The sequence below is a fragment of the Mastigoproctus giganteus genome, chromosome 8 (assembly GCF_048544385.1).
Source record: "Mastigoproctus giganteus isolate SK-2022 chromosome 8, ASM4854438v1, whole genome shotgun sequence".
Taxonomy (NCBI): Eukaryota; Metazoa; Arthropoda; class Arachnida; order Uropygi; family Thelyphonidae; genus Mastigoproctus; species Mastigoproctus giganteus.
In genome coordinates this window covers 130,722,159-130,748,039 of record NC_143582.1, presented here as the reverse complement: position 1 = coordinate 130,748,039, position 25,881 = coordinate 130,722,159, and the positions used below count along the sequence as shown (strand labels likewise).

General features: G+C 36.2%; 1 protein-coding gene across 1 annotated transcript in view; it reads left to right on the top strand.

Moving 5' to 3' along the window:
* LOC150081821 (zinc finger CCHC domain-containing protein 8 homolog) overlaps positions 1–25,881 on the top strand; it is a 412,851-nt gene that overhangs the window by 206,006 nt on the left and 180,964 nt on the right. Inside the window, exons 7-9 of the mRNA XM_090380330.1 lie at positions 793–846; positions 6,137–6,285; positions 16,732–16,788. Of these exons, the coding sequence (XP_090236456.1) occupies positions 793–846; positions 6,137–6,285; positions 16,732–16,788 (260 nt within the window). The remainder of the gene's footprint in view (positions 1–792; positions 847–6,136; positions 6,286–16,731; positions 16,789–25,881) is intronic.

Here is a 25,881-nt window from a genome sequence, read left to right as displayed (position 1 = left end):
AACTTCAAAATTCTGAAGTGTCCTTAAAATAAGGGATTACTGTATAAAAATAATTTTTAATGTCAGTTTTAAAATCTTTAGAACCTGTTACTAAATTTTCTTTGTTTTCTGTGAATGTTCCATACCACATTCTTTTTCAGAAGAAACCAGTTTTTTTCTGTCAATAGACAAAACTAGTCCCTTACCCATTGTTTATCCGCTGTTGTGGAAAGTTTTCTGTCACTTCATCTTTGCTGTGACTAGATGTTTTATATCTAATGTAAAGATTAATTTTCACAAATTCATTAGTTAAAATTGATTCTTATATGAAAGTTCATCTGTGTATATATTGATAAATTTTCATAAATTAATTATTAATTTCTGATTTTAATAAATGAAAAAACATAAATCAATAAAGTTGCTCTTTTTCTAATCATTATTGCATCACTTTTCCATGCATTTTTTTTTTTTTTTTATTTGTAAAGTATTATGCTAAGTGATCTAATCAAGAAAATATATGGAGGGCCCCCCAAGAGAAATTTTATCAGCAATATTTCTAACAAAATTCCATTTCAGACAGAGATTTACTTTTTTTGTTTTTAATTCTTATTTCTTTAGAATTTAGTTTTCATTCATGGATGTAATTTTTAATGTTTAGAACAGATATACATTGTTTTGGATATTAAATTTTTTGGCTATTTTCATTAAGGTTTGTTAATTCACTTTTTTGAATTGTTTTAAGTTTGTTATTCTCTAAGAGTTAGATTGAAGATTATTCATTCTTTAACTAGTGCATTAAATATTCTTTTCTAGTCGCTATCATGTAGATGAGCAGAGGCATAAACATTATAAACCTGGAGTAATAAGGTAAGATAAAAAATGTACAATGCTGCATGGTGTTATTTTTATTTGATAAATCTGTATAAATAGAGAAAGACAGATCTTTTGAACGACAATGAAAATACCCAGTTATATAATAATCACCAAATGTAACAAACTACAAGGTGTCACTAAAAATTAGTGCCACCTTGTTAACTACTCACATTGTTTCTTAATGTTAAATGGTAAATAAGAATGAAACAAACATACATACAATTAAAATTGCATTAAAATAATTAGAGGTACAAACAGAATTCACGTTGAGGGATGCAGTGTATATATCTACTATTTTAATTTATTTAGTATTGCACACTTCTAAAATCAACTTCTATTTTAACTTGATCTTTAAGTTTAGTTTCCTTTTATTTTTTATTAATACTGATCCTTAAAGTGAAAGTTAAGTTATAATTTAGTGATTATTTGATGATTTGATAATTTGAGATAACTTGATAATTTGAGTAATAATTTGAACTAATAATATTAAAATATATGAATATGAATATCTGGGGGAGGGCAAAGAGATGCATATGCCTCCTTTCACCCTGTGGTTGTGCTAATGAAAATAATCAAAACACTGACTCCACTTTTTCATTTAGAAAATGAAAGTGTGTTTTGTAAATTTCTTTAATAAAGCTCCTTTCCAGATTTCAATAAATATACACTATGCATTACCCATGTCTACTAATTGTCTGAAAGGAAGCTAATATGTGATTTGTCATTACTGGAATTAAGTGAAAATAAGACTTTACACCATGTGAGAATTTTGTTTTAAGTTGTTTATTGAAGTGTTACCATATCATTCTGCACTTATTATAGCTAGGCTACATTTCAGAGTTCCACTGAATCCCATTTTCAGGCCTCTGTGTAAATAAACCCAGAGTAAGATGCAGATTACAAAACAATGTACATGTGATTTATTAACAGCAGATAAATTCAAAGAAGCTTAGAACATATCATCAGAAGAGAGCTAAGAATGAAATGCCAGTTGAAAGTCCTATAATAAAACATGTTTTTTGAAAAAAAAAAAAAAAAAAAGGTATTAGTCTGCAGAGGAAAACTATTCCTATTAGACCAAACTTATTTTAAATTAAAAACACTTGACATTTGAGACTTACTATAAACACATCTTAATGAATAAAGAGCAAAAATTGGCAAGTAAGGGCCCATTAAACAGGACACAGTAACAAAGGAAGTGGATACAAAAACATAATTTTGACATCATATACTCAAATTTCAGTAAAGCTTTTGGCACAAAAAAAGTGCTGTAATGATTGGAGTAGTGTAGCATTAGGAGCAATTTATTGCTATGGATAAAAGGTTGGTTGAGTGACAGAAGACAAAGAGTAGTTATTAATCAAACTTAGACATAACTTAAACAAATAACCAACAACTAAGTTTGATTAATAACCGACTTAGACAAATAACCAACATTTACAAACTTGAATAAAATTTAATGTCTAAGTTTGAAGATGATGCAAAAGATGGCAGGAATCGAGGCACAATACTACAAGACTTAGAAAACTTAGGCAGATGGGTTGAGAAGTGGCAGTTAAGGTTTAACATTGATAAATGCAAGGTACTGCATGTGGGTAGCAGCAATCTAAGAATCCCATACCTCCACTTGTTCTCCACACCCAGGGTGGTGGAAAATGAAAAAATACAGTCAACATGAAGTTCCCTGTTGTGCAGAGAGGCTTCTACAAAAGCTCACGGGGTTTTGTCAATGATATATAGGAATTTCACTAGCAAGGACAAGGAGGTGATTTTCGCATTGCTTAAGGCAGTGGTTAGGCCGCAAGGTGAGTACTGCATGTAGCTCTGAAAGCTTATTTTATAAAGGATGTGGATCTGTCTGAAAGGGTGTAGAGATTAGTCAAGGACACAAAAGAGTACTCTTGCTAAGAAAGACTTCAGTTCTGCAAATTTAATATCTGTAAACTAGGCATGTGAGAGGAGACCTAATAGTGAAAATTGACTGATTGAATATTAAATGGATTGAGCAAACTAAATACTGGTAGCATCTTACTCTTTTTTGGGCAACACATATAACAGAATTTAAATTTAAATAGAAAACAGTTGACTGCAGAATAGATGTGCAGAAATTTGCTTTTAGTCAAAGACTGTTGAGTCTTTGCTAAACCTCTCTGAGTGGCAAACATTTATAAGGAAAGTATGTAGTACATTATAAAAGTTTGATTATAGTATTTTAAAATTAATGATTCATTTTTATGATATCACTTGTAATTGTATATTTGAAATTGGTCATTTATTAAGTTAGGTAAGAAAAATACAGTATAATCCAGTGAATGTATTTAATAACACAATAAATACAATAAGATACAGTAGAAGCTTTCTCTGTACTCATAAGCTTCTACTGTATCTTATTGTATTTATTGTGTTATTAAATACATTCACTGGATTATACTGTATTTTTCTTACCATGGACCCCAGTAAACCAGGCCCTTTCATGATAATTTATTAAGTTACTAAAATTGCAATATATCTTTCAATAGAGATGTGATAGAGACATAATTTTGGTATTTTTGAATCAGTGGATCACTTTCCTTTAAATTCTGCAACTTTTGTTTTGGAGGTACAGTCAGTCCTCGTATAACACGTGTTTACACTACGCGAATTCGATCATACATGATTTATAAATAGGGGAACAATATCTTATATAACACAAACCGAATTCGCTTATGTATGATTCGCCTTTGTGTTTACAAGAAATGGCAGTCGGATGCAGAATCACCTGAACCGAACGCAACACGATAGGAATGAAGAGAAAATTCTGAAAATGTATTTTCTGAAAATGTATTTATGTTTTTTATATAAGTGAAGGGGAAACACATGTCACCATAATAACGTAAAAACCAACCCAATTCCAGTTATCGGTATAATTGCAAATGCAATTAGATCGAGTTTACTACCAGTTTATAACAGATTCCACTAGCAGGAACGCAACTGGAAATTGTTTTTATTGTTTTATGGTAGTAACTCCCAGAAATGTGCTTTAGTAAAATGTGAGGGGTTAATCTCTGCCTTTATGGTGTTGTTTATTCAGTTGCTACATGCACGCAGCTTTGTTTATGTGTATCAAGCATGCCTCCTGTATTAATGTCAAGCATGACTGTATTAATTGTGCTTTATTCCCTAAAAATGAGTAAAATACTTAAAAGGTGTGAAAAGGAAACGTCCTGGTGAAGACACTGCAGATTCAGAGAGAAAAAGAAAAGCAATATCAATAAACAGAGGCGGACTGGGTCAAAAATTCTTATCCGGGAAAATTTATAGTGGACCATACTATGGTTTATGGCCAAAATCACACCAGCCTCCGCCCCACTGGGGTCTCCCCGGTAAGGCTTATGGCCAGTCCGTCTCTGTCGATAGAGAAAATATGAAATTGTGAAACGCTTTGAGCGAAATGAAAGACCATGTGATATTGGACGTGCTACAGACCTAAATGAGGCAACGCCGAGAATTACAAAGAATGCAGAGAAAATAAAAACAACTTTCATAGCAGGAACAACTCAAAGTGTAATTAAAATCCATTAAATTAAGACACAAAGAATTGAAAGAGATGGAACGACTGTCGTCTGTTTGGATAGAAAATTAAACAAAAAACAAGTTTGCTTACGATAGAAGCAAAAGCATTAGCAATATTTTATTACGTAATAGTCGTAATAAAATACTTACGTATTTTATTACGACTATTTATTGTGTTTGGTAATGTTTTGGTTACAAATGTGTGTTCAATCTTGAGTGGTCGGCACCTAACCCTATTTTTCCCATAGGGCCTGTTGTTTATATTGCACGAGGGTTTATAGGAACACAACTATCATGCTATACAAGGACTGATTATATTAAAAAGGTTTTTTTGTTGTTGTTGGCCAGTAATTGATTGTGAACACACACTTTTGCAGAAATAACGCACAACAATGCAGTTCAAATACAAACACACAGTGGAGAAATATGGTGTAAGTTTCCAATACTCCTATAAAACAACACCAAGAGTTATCTGCTCCTTCTCACTTTCAAATTGTGGCTCTGCTATATAGATAAGTTCTATTGATAAATTCTAGTGTTTGGAACTAGGTGTGACTAGCCAGAATGCAAATGTTAAGTTTCCAGTAAGAGAGAAATAAACAAAATGCTTGCCTTTTTAGATGTATAAATTAACATTAGTGATAATCTGTTGAACACATCAGTTTACAGAATACTCACTGGCAGTCATTTGGTTCTGAATTACTGTTCTAATCATTGTCTCAGATTTCTTGATCTGAAATTCTAAAAAGCCTTACTCTAAGGCTCTATTAATATACATCCCCAATAATCTTGAATAGGAACTGACTACCATAACGAAACATTCTAATTAGAAATGACCCATCTTCCCATGCCACACCTTGAGTACTGTACTGTACTGTTAAAATGGGGTCTGGAGGCTTCATTTTAAGAAAGATGTAGAGCTGCTGGAATGAGTACAGAGAAGGGCAACAAGATTAGTGAATGGAACAAAGGGTTGCTCTTACGAAGAAAGGCTTAAGTATTGCAATTTGCAGTTTCTAGAGACTAGGCATCGACGAGGTCATCTGATTGAGGTGTATGAAGCCTTGAATGGTTTGAACACGTTCAATGCAAATGGGATTCTTCCTCTTGCTCAGAATAATCGCCTGAGAGAGCATAAATTCAAATTGAGGAAAGACAGTTGTAGAATAGATGTGCTGAAGTTTGTCTTTAGCCAGCGGGTGGTTGCTGGAACAAACTTCCATCTGTTGTAGAAGTTGATAGCTGAAATAGATTCAAGGCAGAACTAGACAAACATTTGGAGCGAGTGGATGGATGAAATGAGAAGGGTGTGTGTTTTTTTTTTTTTTTTTGACTGATGCCATATAAGCTTGCTTTCTTGCATCATGTGCCTATGTCAATGCTAAGACATCGCTACTTCTTTCCCTCTGTCTAATTTCACTAATTATCCAATTAAACTGTGTATTCTATAAATCACCTTGTGAGAGAGTGGTTGAAATAGATTGCTTTGTGATATTTTGATATAAAGGGAGCAAATAACACATATAGTAGATTTTACATTTTTGCGAATAGGATAGCTATCCAAGTTGATTATACTCAAACTATTTACTATTGAAATAATAGTAAATGTTTCTCCTAATTATAAAAGTAAACAAGAGTGTTTACTTTTCATTATACAGTATTCTCAAGGGGTGTATAATTGAAAATGATTTAACTAAGAGTAACACAAAATATTTCTCTTCTTATTTATCAGTGATGAGCTTAGAAGAGCTCTGGATCTACAGGCATATCAATTGCCAGAATATATCTATCGAATGAGGGTTCTTGGTTATCCCCCTGGATGGAAAAAAGAAACAGAAGTGGAGAGTTCAGGAATTACACTGTATGATTCTGAGGGTAGAGGTATGTGTTCATAATTTTCCTTTTAATTTTTCCATTTTCTGGATTTTGGGGGGGGGGGGGTGAAAGGAGAGGAAGAATTACTTCAACACACAACAGTTGTAATGATTAAACATGCTGTTTGTAGAGTTATTTTTATGTTTTGGGTATCCTAATTTCATAATAATACTGAAAATTTGTTTAAACAATGTTTTTGGTTATATGATCATGAGTAATATTTATTTCATATCTGAATAAATTGTCTTTAGACAAAAGATAAAAGGAAATAAAATAGACATTTTGACCATTACATTTTATACGTAATGTCACACTCTTGTGACATTACATACAAAACGTAACGGTCTCAGCTAAAAATTTAATATTACTACCAACATCACATGAGCTGCAACACTGCACACTTGGAGATATCACTGTTAGTAGTCTGAAAATAGAGTGATAAGTGTGTGAAGTGGTAGCATGTTATCGAGATCCTGACGCAGTGAATATTTTGCTGATTGAGATTTTTCATCGACATTTGAAGAACACTTCTGGGAACATGACAGTCAGTGTGAGCACAGTTAGGCAGTAGCTTCGATGTCAGTGATTGTGGTGGTGAGGGGGACAACCCCCCCCCAATTTCCTTCATTTTTGAGAGAGGAGAGGGGGATTCAACTGATCCTTGAATACAAATGCATTAAGACCCAGGAAATGTCTGCAGATGTGGGAATAAGGCTATAATGCATTGAAAACAATTCTGGGTGATCTGAAATATTGGAAATCGTCTGCCTGCTAGGTAGGATCCAGGAATGCCACTGCCATATCAAAAGGAACAAAGAACTGACCTGTGTCAATATTTGGAGGGGTAAAGCGTAAAGTGTGTTTAGGGTCTAAAGGCACCAGGGGTTTCCCCATCTCCATGTAGTCTACATTGTCGTGTGTTACAGAACACTGTAAAGGCCAGAGATTTAAAAATGTATGGATATAGTGTTGTGTACCGTTGTTCATTTAGCCACTGGACCCCCCTACTGAGGCCCAACGTTGCCCACACTTAGCCCCGTGGAGGCAAGCCAGGTACACCAGTATTTTTAAATAAGTACTCTGGCAGGTCCTGTCACCTAATTTCCTGGGATTTCAGTGACTAGGACCATAAAAAAAAAAAAAAGAGGTGCGCTAGAGGTTGGGTCAGGTCAAAGGAGTTTTAAGTTATACAGTGTGGAATTAAGAATTTTGGGTGTAGGGCTAGGATAATTTTGACATGGGATGAACGCTAGTTGGAAAGCTAGAGGGAAGGGGAGACTGAAGGCTGGGGGGGGTGAGACAAGTATAGGGTCGATAGAGTAGAGGACCCAAAGTCAGTGAGGCTGGCCCATGCCCCACCAGAAGGAAAGAGGGGGCGGCGGGGAGGAGACAAGGGGACTGTCACCTCCTCCCTGCCAGGAGGACAGGGGAGAAACAGGGCCATGCAAGGGAGCACGGGTTCAGGATCACCATGTGGCATTGGCAGCAATGCTGCGTTAAATCATAGTTGGCAGAGTCCAGTCCGAGAAGGGAGGGGGTATGAGATCCTGTCTGATAATTTTCTTGACAGAATCATCATCATAGAAGAAACCTGGGTACACCATTGTGAACCAGAGTCAAAGCAGCAGTGTATGGTTGCAGCTCAAGGATTCACCGATAAAGAAGTGATTCAAGACTGAGATCCATGATGTTATCTGTGGGGAAAAATCATGTGTTCCTTTTGGAACAAGAGGGGGGGGATTATTCTTGTAGATTTTCTGGAATGGGGACACATGATCAAATCTGCTCACAATGTGAAAATACTGAATAAGTAGAAAATGTGAATTGCAAGAATGAGGCCAGAGAAGAAAGGAAAATTTCTCCTTCATCCTCCTCACAGTACTGACCTTGGAATATCATACTTTCACCTGTTTAGACTTATGAAGAACAGCCATCATGGGGAACACTTTGTTGATGACGCTGTTGCCATCATAAAGCCACTTGTAGGGACTGACAGCAAACTTTTATAAGAGGGGGTTGCAGGCTGTTGTTCAGCAGCAGGGAAAATTTATAAAAATTGCTGATGTTGTATATGTGGAAAAATAAATATTACATACTTAAAAAAAAAAAAAAACATTTTAAGTATGATCACTTGGTGTAACTAGCCACTTCCAGAATAGCAAAAAACATCCCCAAATTTTGTTTCTGTGGAAATCAATGTTTCTTGGCATCTGTGTGGTGGGGACCTTTAAATTGAATGAAATTGACTACTTTTATTACTACAGACATGATTTATTACACTGAATGTTTATTACACTTGAGGCACTGCACATATCCAATTGTAATAGTGTCTTGAACCGTAATAGGGGAGTATGCATGCACCCAATTATAGAATCGACCATTTTACAGCATGATGAGCACTGGCATTTGTCTTGTGTACATGGTTTACATTCCCAACACCAGACACCTGATCTTGCCCAGTGACTGATTTATTGTTTTATTCCATATAAAACTTATGCACTCAGAATCCATTTTGTCCACATGTCTTGTTTTCCAGACATTTGATTCATGCTGATGCCCAGTCAACCCTTATATTGTTATTCCATATAACAGATATGTACCACCATTCACCCTTCAGCTGAGGAAGGGACACATCATCCTGATAGCTACTGTTTGTCATTTTATTCTACTTTATTTTCTTTCACCTTAGTTCTCCGTATTATTATTGTTATATAAATTATCTTGTTTATACTCTGGCATGACCACCAGGTCAATGAAGGTTACAATAAATCATCAATAACAACAACAAGCCCGTCACTGCTAAATAATCATATTTAGCAGTGACGGGCTTGAACCCCGGTCCACTCAAAGAGTGCGTGCTATTGCATTCTCACTCCTGACCACTTGGCTTCGTCAGGCCTTGATAATAAATGTTATCAGTTTTTTTCAGTTGAAGCAATAATATTTAATGAATGATTATGCAACCCAAGACCCAAGGCCTTTTCTCTAACACAGTTGGTATGTTACTCTAAGGTTACTGTTACCCATATGCATTTTCTCAGTAGAGTTGTTTGTTGTACTCATCAGAGTCATTAGGCCTATAACACACTCCTACTCTCATTTTTGCTTTCTCAGTGCTTATGTCACTCCAAACTGACCCAACATTGCACTGCCTTAGATGTTATGTGTTTCTTAGTTAACAGCATAAACCTTTCTCCCTTCCATATCTGGTCTATCATTTCTGTACACATTGTACTCACTAAATTGCAATTCTGCATTCCTTATCTCTGTGTGATGCCACTTCTCTGATATCCCAACAATGTCTGCCTTTGATGTCTTCGCCAGCACTTCAAATCCATCAAAAATTATTTACGATACTCCTAGCATTGGTGTACATGCTAGCATACATGCACATGTTCTTACTCTTAGTTACCTTAACATAGTGCATGTGTTTACTTGTTCCATGATGACTCTGTGCAGCTTTTGATATCCCCACTACTTCCAGGTTGCTGCTCATTCCAACAGAACCACTGCAAGAATCACTTTCACTTCTGCTTGCAGCTACTGTTAATCGATTAGTCTGTGAATCCTCTCCCCCCCACCGCAAGTAGCAGTTTTCAAACCCACTTAACACTGCCTCAATATCATACAGCAAATATTCTTGCAGCCTTTCTATTTAAGTTTATCCCTACCCTGTAGAAGTGTTATGAGCCTAATGACTGTGATAGTATAACAAATGGTGCCTCCATAGCCAGGTGGGCAGGAGCAGCAGTGCGTAACACACACTTCTTGATTAGACCGGGGTTCGAGCCTGTGACCACCAAATACGGAGGATGTGGAAAGGTCAGGGAATGACCACTGCATATCCCCGGAGAAATATGGTCTTAGTTGCTAATGCTCCTAAAAATCAAATAACAAACAACTGTACAGGAGTGGGCCAGTAAATCAGAATTTTTAAGCATGTGAGATTTTGGCTTTCCAACTATTATGTAGAATCTTTGGATTGGCCACTCATATAGTAGCAAGACTTTTTTGGATTTATTGGATAACTGGTTTGCACATAAGTACATTGGAAAGGCAATAAAAAGAAAAGCACAATATGATTATCAGCAGCAACCCTTCATACATTAAAAAATCTGCAGATAAAGGAACCTCTAGGTGGCAGTGATCATAGTCTATTCATGTGGGAATCACTTAATGATGTAGATACTCTCAAGGACTAAGGGAAGGGCTTTTGCTTTTGTAAAGCTCTTATACAGTGACCTCAGTTCTTAAAATCTGTTCTGTGGGACCAGTTGATGATGTTACCTATAGTGAATTCTAAATGGAAAGCATTCAAGAAAGTAATTGTAGAAACTACTAGGCTTTTTGAACCAATTAAGCATACTGTTCAATATTTAAACCTAAATGGATGTCAGATGAATTAATGACAATAATGGCTGAGAAGAAAATTGCATAGAATTCTTATAAACTGCCAGGCAACACAGAAACCTGTAGTGGATATAAACTAATCTGCAGTCAAGTCAAAAAGTGGATTAATCAAGATAAGGTAGATTATAAGAAGTCTCTGGAAAAGTACACAGAAAAATAGCAAGTATTCTTTATTTATGTAAACGTTAGAAGGAAAGGGATGAATCACATTGGCCTGCTAGGTATTGAATGCTATGGAAGTTCCTATTCTGCTCAGGTTGCTGACAAACTAATTAGATATTTTTCATCTATGTTCACAAATGAGGAATTTTTTAAATTAGATGGAGCTAAATAATTTTGTGATAACTGAGAAGAGAGTGGAAGAGAAATTGAAGCTAAGCATTAATAAGCTTTTACTTCCCTGGAGAATATGGAATCTAAGATATATTTGAGAGAGGTAGCAAATGATAAGGTAGATTATAAGAAGTTTATTTAGGTATTTTTAGGACATTTGGATTCATGGGAGGTCCCTATGGACTGGAGATGTGCAAATGTATCCCCAATCCACAATGGAGAGGATCAAAGGAGAAGTGAATAATTACAGACCTGCAAGTGTAACTTCTTTTCCAAGTAAAATAATGGAGTTACTGGGTCAAGAAGTAATGTGGGACTATCTTGACAGGAATGCAATTATATGGCAGTCATAGTGTGAATTTTTTAAGGTGTGATCTTATTTGACAAATCTGATTATGATGCAGTAATGAGAGAGAGAGAGAGAGAGAGAGAGAGAGAGAGAGAGAGAGAGAGAGAGAGAGAGAGAGAGAGAGAGAGAGAGTTTATCGGTGGACATTGCTCTTCTTGGACTAATATTGTTAGTGGAGTCAACCAGGATTCACTGCTGAGGCTATTGTTGTTTTCAATATATGATAATGATGAAGGCATATCTATGTTTGCAAGTGATATAAAATTTGTCAGAATGGTTAACAATAATAATCAAGAGAGCTTATGAGGTGTTGTTAATGTTATACAGACATTTTGCCCGCTGGGCATAAGGAGGTGATTATCCTGTTATATAATGAAATGGTTAGGCTGCATCTTGAATACAGCAACCCCCCCCCCCCCCTTAGCACAGCTTCAAACAGCACGGTTTTCAATTAAGTTTAAGTCAAAAATTTACTGTACATATTAAAACTCATTCAATAGCTTAGACAGGTACTATACATATATGCTGCGTTGTCGCACCCTAGGTACGGTATATATATGCTGCGGTGCCAGCTCTATTGTCTACTATGCACATGTGACAATAGCTGCAATGTGCAACAGTGTTCAGTATTCTTAATTCCATCCCGATGAGACGACACGATAGTGTTTCAAACTTTTCATTTCAAAATTTATTTTTTATCCCTTTAAATATGATCGAAAATATATCTGCATCTTTGGCTAGTAATCACTGCCAACAACATGCGTTCTGTTTGGCAGAATGTTTTGCCCTATTTAAAGATTTCATTGGTTTTGAATCGCAAGTTCAGATAATTGCCGAAGACATTGTGAAGGTCAGAAAAGACTTGGGATTTGAAACTCTGGAATACTGCCAATGTAGTGACTGCACTGACTCACATGTGACTTATATGATGCAACTCTCCTTGGAATTGATGACAAACTGCATATGCAGAAGAGGAAAACAATTCTGAAGTGGATAACACTGAAGTACCACCAAAACAATTTTCAGCAGAAGAACTGGAGAAAATTTTTTGGGGGATTGACATGGCCTGCGAGGTGTTACGAATGGAGATCCGAATTTTAAACGTAGGAACAAGATATGGAAAATTTTACAAGATGGGATTTGATGCTACAAAGACTTGTACACTGAGAAAAAGAAGAGATGGCTTCACCAGACTTCATTATTGAAATACCTAAATAAACAACGGCTTTTTTAAAGCTTTTTTCTCATCTCTCATGATGTTACCTTTTCATTAATAAAATTTTTGCAATTTTTTTTTTAAATTTCAAATCCTTTTAATTGGCTATCAAGTGCAAATTGTTTATAGATTTATTATAATTTGTTTATAGACTGTTTCTCTGGTATGCATTCATTTAAAACCCATTATAATTATAACTCAATCAGCATGGTGTCACATAACACTGAATAGTTTCGGTACCAATTATAAGTGCTATGCGGGGTATTGCTGTACTTATACAGGTGTGGGAGCCTCATTTTAAGGAAAGTATGTGTATCTCTTGGAATGGATATGAAGAAGAGAACCAGATTAGTAATAACACAGAGGGCTACTTTTACCACAAAAGATCTGGTTCTGCAAATTGCAGTACTTGGAAAACTAGGCAATTGTCATACACCTTTACTGAAGTGTTTAAAGCTTTAATTAGATTGAATGAACTTAACGATGGTGGTATCCTGTGTCTCATACAATGCATACCTGGGAACATAAATTGAAGTTGAAAAAAGAAGGCTTCAAAAAAGAGGTTCAAAAATTTGTTTTCAGCCAGAGAGTAGATTGTTGGAATGAACCATTTGGTATCATGAAAGTGGGCAGTTAGACCTAAATCTATTATAATTAGCCATATTATTACATGTAATGGATGAATGAGGTGGGCAGTGTTTTTCTCTCTCTCTCTCATGCTGTATAAGCTTGCTTCCTTATTTGCCAGTACTAATAAGAATAGTAATAATTTTAACTCAGATTAGACAAAGGTCTAGAGGACAAATAGCCTAAAACTAGAAATGAGAAAGATAGATCCTGGTGCTTTTTAATTGAAACACCATGTATACATAATTATTAATTGCTACCATGTTTCTAATATGGTCAGCAGTTTATCAGCTCTTTTATACCAAATATACAAATGCCACATATAACACTGGAAAATTAGCAGAAAAAAAGCAATTGTTCATAATTTTCTACACTTGATACTTATAGAGTAAACACAGTACAATCACATTATAAAAAATACTGTTCAAGGTTAAGGAAAATTTCACTGTGACAAAAATATTTTCATATCCTAGCCTGCTTCCCTCCTTAATAATGCTTTGTAAATCTTGTTTGAGCAAAATACAGGCTGACCTCGATTAATGCGATTAATTCGTCCCGTGAGTGCATCGTGCAAAACAGAAACGTGTTAATCAAATATAATAATCAATAGAAAAATTATAATTGATCCTTGACCTTCAGGAATGTCCATAAAGAATTTTAAAAATAACTTTTTAACTGTATACCATGTAAAAGATAATGAAAATAATTATGGAATTAAATGTTTATTGAATAAAACAGCGGTTCCCAAACTGTGCGCTGCGGAATTAAATTTTCGAGGGAAACACAGCAGTACTCGACATCTGTGAGGTAGTTCACAGTTTCAACATTTCTTGTTAAGTTGTTTGAACCGAACTACTTAATAAACGGAACTGTTAGGTATTTCTTTTGGTCTAGGTACGCTGTGAAAAAATTACTGAGACGCTAAGGGCACCGTGAACCGAGACAGTTTGGGAAACTCGGACATAAAATACACAATGAAGAAACAATTTGTTACAGAAATATTTGAACAGAGTCGTTTGAACAGTGTTGACTTTCTCTTTTCATCAATCAATTTCCGATAGCCGACAACAACTTTCTCTGGGCCCTGGCGAAATGAATATCGCAAAGAACCTCAAACCTTTGTTTTGAGGTTCTCTGCATTGCGAAAGATTTCATCTATTTCTTTTACCGTTATCTCTTTCGAGGTAACATTGTCATCTGGCTCATTTAAAAATTATAATTTTTAAATGCAAGTCTGCATTGGCTTTATTAGCGGGAGACAAACAAGTAACACGTCTTCTCCTTTTTTTCTTTTTTTTTTTTATGAATACCCCAAACACGAGCGGTATTAGAACCTGTAGTACTTAGTACCGTGCTTGGGTCGGACGTTGGGAAGACGAAAGAAGATATTTGTTGACATTAGACTTGAACTTCTGTAGACTGTAATTTTCAGGAAATACGTACGAAGGAAGGTTGTTCCAGAAAACAGCAGTTGAATGAATAAACGAGGAAGATGAAAAGTTGGTTGTTAGTTCTGTGAGTTTGAAGTTGTACAGTAAATGGGTGTTGGCTGGTGGCGGCACGTGTTCGGACTGTTTTGAAAGAGAGTGTGGGAATTATAGAAGTCAATTCAGAAGAACAGCCCATGGTAATATCTGTAGAAAAGGCATGCAGCAGAAACAGTACGTCTATGAGACAGCAAGTGGAGAGACTCTGTTAGAGACAAGTCATTAATTAACCTAACTGCCCTCTTCTGAATGGAATCTAGAAGCCTGAGAGAGGTTTTGGGGGCACGGCCCCAGATGTGGGAACAATATTCCATGGTAGTGCGGATTTGCGATTTGTACAGAGTGAACAACTGTTTGGAAGAAAAGTAACCCCGAGAGCAAAAGAGAAAACCAAATTTTTTAGATGCAGAGGAAGCAATATTTGTAATGTGCTTGTGCCAAGAGAGATTAGAACTCAGGGTAATCCTCAAAAGAGAGATATCATTTTGCCTAGAAATTGGTGTCACCAAAGATAAGCATAGGAGCAGAAGAATCCTTTTTGCGAGATATAAGACAAGACTGAGTTTTAGAAGGATTGAAATCTACTAAGTTGTCTTTGTCCCACTGGAGAATTACCTGGAGATTGGCATTTAAGGAATTGGTAGCGGATATTCAAGAAGTTGAAGCTGATTGAGCACAGCAGGGTTTCTCAAAATGGAAAGTGGAATGCAATGTGCTATCATCGACAAAATTATGGATAGGATTTCCAGTCAATGGAAGAAGGTCATTAATATACAAGAGGAAAAGAGTGGGGGAAAGAACTGAACCTTGGGGGACACCAGCATTAGTGGAAAAGTTAGAAGACAGAGAGCCATCCCATCACCCTCAATGAGCAATCAGAGAGAAAACTTAACCAATTACAAAAAACAGTTGGCAAACCATAAGATGGAAGCTTGTTTAGGAGACCTTTATGCGAAACACAATCGAAAGTTTTTGAGATGTCTTCCGATGATTGATGGAACACACTGAGGCGGGTAGCAGGCAAACGTTTGTTTATTGCCTGTCTGACGTGCGATTCAAATCTTTTTCGGCTATCACATAAAAAAAAAAAGATTGTGGTAACTGAAAATTTGCATCGTTTAAAGTGAAAAGTGGTATAATTTTTTTAAATAGCAGTAACTGAAAAACACGTTAATCAAACTCGTGTTATGCGAGGCCTGGCTGTAGTTGATTCAAAATCTAGTACAATGAATTATTTTCAAAGTTCATCTGTGTTTAAAATGTGTTGGTTTACATGTGTGAAAATTATGAATGACACTTTGTGGCAAAATAATTTCATATTTCACTCTCTATTAAGTTTTCTGCATTTTTGAACGATTATGCCCAATCCAATGTGGTACAGAATACCAGGACCTTTTAATCCTCCATACCCTCACATGCATACACACACCTGAGCACCAACAAAAACACATGAGATGATGCAGTCTGTGAGATGTGTGACAGATTTGACAGTAAGCAACAAATTTTCATTTACTAATCTAATTTAATGCAGTGAAACTGGAATTTACATATTTTGAATTGTGCTGAAGTTGAAATTTCATGCTAATGCATAAAAAACATTTAATATTAAAAAAAATATATCATATTTAATACATGCAAATAAATAAGTTATATTTACTTAACCATACAAGTATTTGTGAAAGTGTGTATTATTAAAATTTAATAGTATGCAGTAATTCTTATAAATACAATATGTTTTTAAAATGATCTCTGAACAAATATATTTATATTTGTAGTATGTGTGAAAATTAATTATTTGATTTAAAAGTCAATATTTGAATAGAGTGGAAATTGCTACTTCTGTATAGAAAAGTATTATGGAATTTATCTATTATTCAAAATAGTTTGAAAATTTACTTTGTATGGCTGGATTTAAAGGGATGGGGGCTGCATGGTTTTACTAGTAGTAATTAATTTCATATCCTTGATATTTAAATAATTTACTCTCTGTTTTTTTTTTTTTTTTTTGTATATTTTGTGTTTTGAAACAGCCATTCTGGATGCAGAAAATATTGAGGAGGGTGAAGTGGATACTAATGGCATTAAAGGTGATTTATGTAAATGTAGAAACAGTATCATCATTACTTTCATGACCTTATTTGGAACCTGAAGAGAACTTAATAAATCTGTTCTGTTAAGTTATTTAATTTTATAATACCAAAACTCCCCTCTTGTCATGCAAGTTAATGTTTTTTTATTTTCATATCATAATGCACTCCAAATTATTAAATTTATTATGTGAATACAGGGTAGAATAGAAATTGAGGACTTGTAATACCTGCATTTATTGACCTTTTACTTTATTAAGTTAGCTTATTACAGGGACTAAATCCTACTCCCTCAACCTGAGACCAGCTAATTAGAGCCTTAAACCAGACCTTAGAAATTCCTCCACTCATATTACCCCTTTCACCCGAGATTGGCTAACTGCATCCTTGATTGGAGAGAGGACTTCAGAAATTCATCCAGTCATAGACAGCAATTGAATCCAGACCTCTTCAAATGAGTGACAAGTGGCAAAACTACTATACTGTTACAGAAGACTTATCATAGAGTGACTGCTATGTTAAAAGATTGACTATTTTCATTTTTGTTAACAATTTAATTTTACAAGTCATTATTGACTCTTTAGTTACTGATCCTATGCAAGATGAATTAATGGGTCTTAACTAGATTACTGGATTTATTACATTAAACCCCTTTCTATTATTCTAGTGAGTTTCCAGACAGTATTTTATATCATTTTGAGTTTTGTTCTACCCAAATGCCATATTATTCTAGAATTACTGCTCATATGCAGTACATTATTTATCATTGTTAAATCTCTCTGCCTAATTTATCTAGATCTTGAAGTAGCATACCCTGATTACTGTCATTAACCACCATGGCCATCTTTATTGGCTATTAAGTCATGTAAGAGAATATCCTGGCCAACACCTCCTGAACTTTAACATTGACAAATGCATATGGGTAGCAGTAACCCAAGAGAAATGTACCAACTGTATGATACTACACTCAAGAAAGTGGAGATTGAAAAAGACCTGGCAGTTATTGTGCAGTCAGATATGAAGCTTGTCGAGCAGTGCAGACGGGCTGCCAGAGAAAGTCATGGAGTCTTGTCAATGATATATAGGAATTTTGCTAACAGAGACAAGGAGATGCTTATCCTGTTGTACAAGGCAATGGTGAGGCCACACCTTGAATGTTTACAGGTCTGGAGGCCTCATTTTAGGAAGGATGTAGAGTTGCTAGAACGAGTACAAAGAAGGGCAACAAGATTGGTGAGGGGAACAAAGGAGTGCTCTTACCATGATAGGCTTCTTAAGTTCTGCAAATTGCAATGCCTGGAGACTAGGCACGTGCGAAGTGATCTGATTAAAGTGAATAATGCTTTGAATGGGTTGAGCAAGCTCAATGGGATTCTTCCTCTTGCTCAGATTAAGAACCTGAGAGGGCATAGATTCAAACTGAAGAAAGACAGTTGTAGAATGGATGTGTGGAAATTTGCCTTCAGCCAGTGGGTAGTTGATTGCTGGAACAGACTTCCATCGCTTATTGTGGAAGTTGATAGCTTAAATAAATTTAAGGTTGAGCTGGACAAGCATTTGGAGTGATTTGCATAATCTTGCTTTCTTGCATTGTATGCCTTGCTACGCATGCCAATGCTAACTTATTCCTTGATTTTTGAGGTGTGTTCAGTGCTTTTGGATAGTATCCCTGAAGAGTTAGAGCTGCCCTTTGACCAAGAACTGGTATAATATCATAAGGAATTACTTTGCAGACAGGAGTGAGATCAAGTTTAGGAAGAAATGTACTAAGTGAAACATGACGTCCTTCAGGTTGGTCTTGTGCCCAACCATGTGTAATGTGGTTCTTGATCAGTTTCTGGAGTTTAATACGTTGGGAGTGAGGTTGGCAGCATATGCTTATGATGTCACTTTTTCCATCTTCATTCAGTCACAAAAAGAGTTGGAGGATTCAAGCTTCGGTATCAGACAGCAGCAGCTGTCTGATACTGAAGTTTGATACTGTTCTGACAGAGCTCTTTTCGTGGTGTTAACTGAATAAGCTCAGGTTTTCAAAAGTCGAGATAGCAGCTATGCTTTTAATGGTTAGTCAAGTGTGTTATGATGGCAGTACACCATGAGATGAGATACCATGGGTTGTGCTTAGAAAATAAATTTTTAAAAGACAAAATTTGTGATTTCTATGCTAAGTTTTGGAGAGTTATACCTGTTCAATGGAGTATCAAAAGCTGTGGGTTAAATATTTTGTTTAAATGTCTTTTTTTGTGCCCATTTTAACCTATGCCTCAGGAGCATGGTGTGCAGAAGTTACTAATAGTTTGGTAAGGAAACATGTTTAGTGCCCAACAGTTTACTCCTCTGACATGAACTAGCCTTGACATATAGTCAGAATTTTATTTGTAGAGGATGGAATACACTATGTAGCAAAAAAAAAAAAAAGTTTGTTTATATTTAATAGAAACATTTAATATAATCGTATGTATTTGTCGTGAGGCCTGTGTAGCCGAGTGGTTAAGAGCGGGAGTGCAGTAGCACACGCTCCTCGAGTAGACCGGAGTTCAAGCCCCTGGCTGCTGAATACGGTCGATCTGCCAACCCGCACTGGACCAGCGTGGCAGATCATGGTCTATTTCCCTCAGCATGAATTGTTGAGGAGGCTTCCATCCTGCAGTGGGTTGATAATGGCTGCACTTTTATGTTGAATAAAATTCAGTCTCCTTTCCAAGCACAGTCCAAGATACTTAACTGTCTTAAAAAAACACCTTAGAGGAAAGGCTCCCATTCACAAGAGAGATTCAAGTCTGGCTTAGCTATTCCTTTTAATAGCATAACTACTGACTCGTCTGCAGCTTGTTCTCATCTCACACCATGCACAAAGCCATTTTGAAACAGCAGCTGCTCTGTCTTCCAAGTGTTTCCTTGACTGCATGTATATACTAAATGCTAACATGCTAACATCTTCCAGGCAACACTCCAAAAACTGATTGAGAACTACAATGGTTAGGCCCAAAAGAACTATGATGGTTGGGCCCGGAACCGATTCCTTTGTGCTCTGCAAATATGCTTCCACCATATATATAGAGCTTCAATCATTCTCTTTTAAGAGAAGTAACTTTATGATGTTATACAATTTCCTGGAATAAAAGACTGGAGGATACTATTCCACTATCACAGGGAACTGATCACACCTTTAGAGTCAATGAACAACACAGATCACATTGACTGGGATTTCCAGGAAATTAAAGCCAAATTGCTTTTCTGAATTTATATTTTGAGATTTGTACAATTTGCTAAGTCTTTAAAGAATTAGATAAAGTGTTACACCTATGCTGCTGGGGCTTGGTGTAATAGACTGACAAATTCTCTAGTAAAAAAAAAATAATAATAATAAAAAAAGAAAAGCACAAGTGCTGGCTGTGCAAATGTTTGCTCTTCTGAGCATAACTAGAACTTGCAATGCCTTGTTAACTGACGCATTGGAAAGTTTCTGGCAGATGTCTTAATAATTTGTGCTGGCATAGATTATTGTTGTTAGAGAAATGTTCCCACAGAATTGTTGGGCATCCAGTTCAAGGGACTAGTGTATGGTCCTGAACTTGTAAGAGGTGCTTGAATAATGATTATCCGTATGTCATTATCAGTGTGACACCTCCGAGAAGGGAAGCATTTTTCCTGCCTCATGCAGACAGTGTTAGCAATGGCTTGAGGCTGTGGTTGTAGTAAGGAATGTATGCCATTTTTCTTCTATATGGTTTGAGGTTCAGTTTGAGTCAGCTTGCCCATGTAGAATCAAGACTCTTTTTCATGGGTCAGTAAGCCTCCTCATGAAGAGAGGCCTCTGTGCACTCAGATGATCCAGTTATCTGGATTTGAGGACTCTGCTGAAAAAGCAGACTGTGATACTGTGTGAAACTAAACTAGTTGTCCATTTTTGAAGATGTTTCATAAATATTTTTGAGTTTATTAAAGTTTTTAAAAGGAGGAAGATAATTTTAAGTAGTGGAAATCCACTTCCCTGTCAGTAGGTACAGTAACCCAAAAGCACTGGATAGCACAATGGTGTCATTTTTTCCTGCAAAAGGGCTAAATGGAACTTCCTTTAATATTTGAGTTAATTTTACAATGGTAAAATTGCCTCAGTTTTGGAACTTACCTCTCACACTGTATGTTAATAATAAGTTGTGTGGAAAGAGAGATTAAAAACTACTAAAATATGCATGGAGAAAAGTGCACTTTTCTCAGTGCTTTTCTCAATGATCATGTTTCCATTAAAAATAACTGCTGAACCAAGAGCCTGAATTATAAACTTCCGTTGCTGTTGTCATTTGGTTTGTATGATAGAGGAGAAGAGGAATTTTTTTATATATACATTTCATGATGTAACTCTGTCACACGTGTCAGAAATTTTCTTGCATAAATTCCATATTAGTGAAAGATTTGTGGAGAGTTTGGTATTTAAAATTATATATTGCATGTTTTGTTTAAACCATTCTGTTGTTGAGTGCTTCCAAACTCCCCACAAATTTTTCATTAATATAGAACTTATGCATAAAATTTCTGACATGTGACAGAGTTGCATCATGGGAATTAGAAATGTATATATGTTATGATGAAAACCCGAAATCTGTTACTACCAGTTCTTACTAGTGAAAACAAGAAGCTCCTAACGCATCTTACAAAACTAGTTTTTACTAGTAAGAACTAGAAACCACTACACTTGCTGTTAAAAACCCGTATCCGAAGTGTCACTCCTAGTATTTACTAACATTTTTAGTAAAAAATAAGTTATTATTAAAAAACGAGTTATAAAAGGTTTGGTATACCTTTTGGTAAAAACTAGTTCCTTCAAAATTTCGGTTAGCGGAACCACAAGAACACTAAAATATAACAGAAAGGAAGGTTAAACACTAGAACAAGGCTCTTACCCATGGATCTTTGTGACAGCAAATGATGGCCAGCTCTAGCCCTGCCCACTGCTTCATGCTGATTGGCTGCTTATCACCATGATTTTGCATTAGAGTAAATGCCATTCTGCAAATGAGTAAAGCAGCCAGCAGGAATATAGTAGACAGGCTGAGAAACTCACCTTCGTTTGTAGTAGGAGTTTTCTTAACAGACTTTCATTTCCACTAGTGAAAAAAAGGTCAGGCTAGTTTAAGCCACCAAATTCAGGATGGCTTCAATCAAAAAATGGTGCATACTAAATATTACAGAGACCGTTTTTTGCTAGAATCCGCCCAGAATTTGGTGGCATAAACTAACATAACCTAAGCTAACCTTTTTTTTACTAGCCAAACATGAAAGTCTATTATACAAGAAATTTGTGCAAATTTCTTATTTCTATCTCACCAAATGTCAAGTGCACCTGGATTTTTTCTGGCTACTGTTTTGAATTTAGCACTTAGCAAAGTTCTTTTCCATCGATACTATCATGTATTTACAAAATAAATTTAGACGGTTTGGTACATCCTTATTTCACTCTATCTCTCTTTTTTTTTTCTTTTTTTTTTTTAGTAGCTCTCTTGGAATATGAAACGATTGGTGATAGTTTTGGATTTCTTTTTCCCCATAATATTTCCAGAATATTCTCACATCCCTTCCAATACTTGAACAAGGTTTTTAATTCTGTTTTTAACCCTGTACAGATTTACATTGTGTTCGTGCAATTCTGTGCAAAGTTCTTAAAATGCATCACATATCATTCCTAGATGTTTTTCTACTAAACATGGTTATTTCTTTCTTGTCTTAGTAGGTAGATAGAGTCATCCTAAGCATTTTTAAAATTAAGCACAAATTCTTCATAATCCCTCCACAAATGCAGAAACTGATTAAAAGCTCTATTAAGTATGAACATGTATGAGTTCATACGTAACATGTAATTGTCATGTGTGGGCTCTGTGTGTTTTTTTTCTTTTTTTTTTTTATGTAAACCCCAAACACGAGAGGTATTAGAACATATAGTACTTAGTAGCGTGCTTGGGTTGGAGGTTGAGAAGATAAAAGAAGATATTTGTTGACATTGGACACGAACTTCTGTAGACTGTAATTTTCAGAAAATACGTATGAAGAAAGATTGTTCCAGAAAATGGCAGTTGAATGAATAAACGAGGAAGATGAAAAGTTGGTTCTGTGAGTTTAAAGTTAGACAGTAAATGAATGTTGGCTGGTGGCGGCATGTGTTTAGACTGTTTTGAAAGAGAGAGTGGGAATTATAGAAGCCAATTCAGAAGGACAGTGCCCATGGAAGTATCTGTAAAAGAGGCATGCAGCAGAAACAGTACGTCAATGAGACAGCGAGTGAGAAACTCTCTTAGAGATGAATGATTAATTAACCTAACTGCCCTCTTTTCTGAATGGAATCAAGCAGCCTGAGAGAGGTTTTGGGGGCCCACCCCAGATGTGAGAACAATATTCCATTACAGAGCGGATTTGCGATTTATACAGAGTGAGTAGCTGTTTGGAATAAAAGTAACGCTGAGAGCGAAAGAGAAAACCAAATTTTTTAGATGTAGAAGAAGCAATATTTGTAATGTGCTTGTGCCAAGAGAGATTAGAAGTCAGGGTAATTCCCAAAAGAGATATATCATTTTGCCTAGAAATCGGAGTTTGCATAGGAGCAGAAGAATCCTTTTTGCGAGATATAAGACAAGACTGAGTTTTAGAAGGGTTGAAATCAACTAAGGTGTCTTTGCCCCACTCGAAAATTACCTGAAGATCGGCATTTAAGGAATTGGTAGCAGATTTTCGAGAAGTTGAAGCTAATTGAGCAGGACCAGGTTTCTCAAAATGGAAAGTGGAATGCAATGTGCTATCATCGGCAAAACTATGGATAGGATTTACAGTCAAAGCAAGAAGGTCATTAATATACAAGAGGAAAAGAGTGGGGGAAAAAACTGAACCTTGAGGGACACCGGCATTACTGGAGAAGTTAGAAGACAGAGAGCCATCTACCATCACCCTCAGTGAGCGATTAGAGAGAAAACTGGATAACCAATTAATAAAAACAGTTGGCAAACCATAAGATAGAAGCTTGTTTAGAAGACCTTTATGCCAAACATGATCAAAAGCCTTTGAGATGTCAAGAGCAACTACTTGCCTTTCACCGAACCTTTCCATTGAATTAGTCCATAAATGGGAAACATAAGCCAGAATATCACCAGTGGATCGACACTGACGGAGTCCATACTGGCGATCATTGATCACACGGAAGGTTTCTAGGTAGTTTAAGAGTTGGTGGTTAATTGATTTCTAAATGACTTTAGAAAGGGTAGAAGTAATTGCAATGGGACGATAATTGAATGGGAGAGATTTGTCACCCTTTTTAGGAACTGGTTGGATATGAGCAAATTTCCAAGCAGAAGGAAAAACACCTTTGGAATAAGAAAGTGGAAAAAGGCGCCAAAGAATAGGAGTAAGTTCAGGAGCACAGGTTTTGAGAACAAGTGGAGAAATACCATCTGGACCTGGAGCTTTGTTAGCATCAAGATTCGTCAAAATCCTTCTGACATCCTTTTGACGGAAGACCACAGGAGGCATTGAATGGAGCATGTCAGGAATGGTGGGAGGTATTTTACCAAGATCATTAATACATGAGTTGAAAGAAAAATAGGATGCTAGCAGGTCAGCTTTATCCTTGGCTGAAGTGACAACAGAACCATTTGGTTTGGACAGAGGTGGGAGCAGAGATGGGCAAAAGTTGCGGCCAATAGCTTTGGCGAGAGACCAGAATGCTCGGGCACCATTAGGGAAAGAAGCAAATTTTCAACTCTTAGCCTGTTCAAACTCTAGTTTGGACTGATTAATAACTGCTTTACAATTGTTGTGAGCTTTGGTGTAGGCAGAAAATGAAACTGAAGAATTAGAAACAAGCCAATTACGATATGCAACATTCTTCTCTTGAACAGTCTTAGCACATTTATTGGAAAACCAAGGTATAGATAAAGGACGAAATTTTAAAGTGGAGTGTGGGATAAAGGATATTCTTTCCTGCAAGAATAATTTCACTGACATGATCTGAACAAACGTTGACATGAGAAGTTTTAAACAGTAATCCGACCAAGGAAAAGAAATCTCGCAGGTCATCCCATTTTTGCATTCTTGTAATGCCAAACAACACGAGGTTGGGAATAGCCATGAGATATAGGTTCCATTGGAGAAGAGACAATCACCAAGTTGTGATGTGAAGTGCCTAAAGGACCTCTCACTTCGACCGTGTACTTAGAAGGGTTGTTTGTGAGAAAAAGATCAAGCGTATTGGCTATATGATTAGGATTGTCCCGTATTCTTGAAGGTAAATGAACAATCTGTGCAAGGTCATTAGTAATTGCAAAAGCTTGAGCATCTCGACCAGCTGGGTCGGTGAAAGAAAACGGAAGCCAGCTGGAGTTGTGAACATTAAAATCACCAAGGAAAATTACCTCACTGTTAGGAAAGTTGGACTGGAGAAAGTCAAGTTACAAAGAGAGGAAGTCAAAGAGTTCCAAGTGATTAGTAGATTTGGAAGAACGGTAGAGACAACAGATGAATTTGACACAGTGAGGTAGATAGATTTTAAGCCAGAGAAGATCAAAGAGAGGAGATTTCAAATTGCCAAGTCTCTTACAGGGAATATCAGAACGGACATATGCACAAGTACCACTTTTGAGGCGAAAGGAATCATAAATCGAATAATTTGGGCATTTGAGATGAGCAGTAATTGAATCAACCGATAACTGAGATTCTGTCAGAAAAAAGTACATGGGGTTTGGCAGACTGCAGGTGGAAATGGACATCATTGAAATTAGAATTGAGACCACATATATTTGTGAAATGAATTAGCAAGTGCTTGGGAGGTTTAGATCTTTTCACAGATAAGCTTGCTCTATTAGTTTGACAATTCATGGTGTATTCAATAGTAAGAAAAAGTGGGTGGGACATGCTCTATGTAGTAGTGAAATTTTTGGATATGGCATACACATGGTAAGAATATACCCAGATCCTTGACATAATGTGGCCTCGACAATGCTTCCCGCATACACACTACTCGGACTCCCTCCAGTCACTATCTGGCAGAGTAGAGGTAGCAAGATTATACACTAGCTGATCCGGAAGCCTCCTAGAGAGTTTCCAATATGT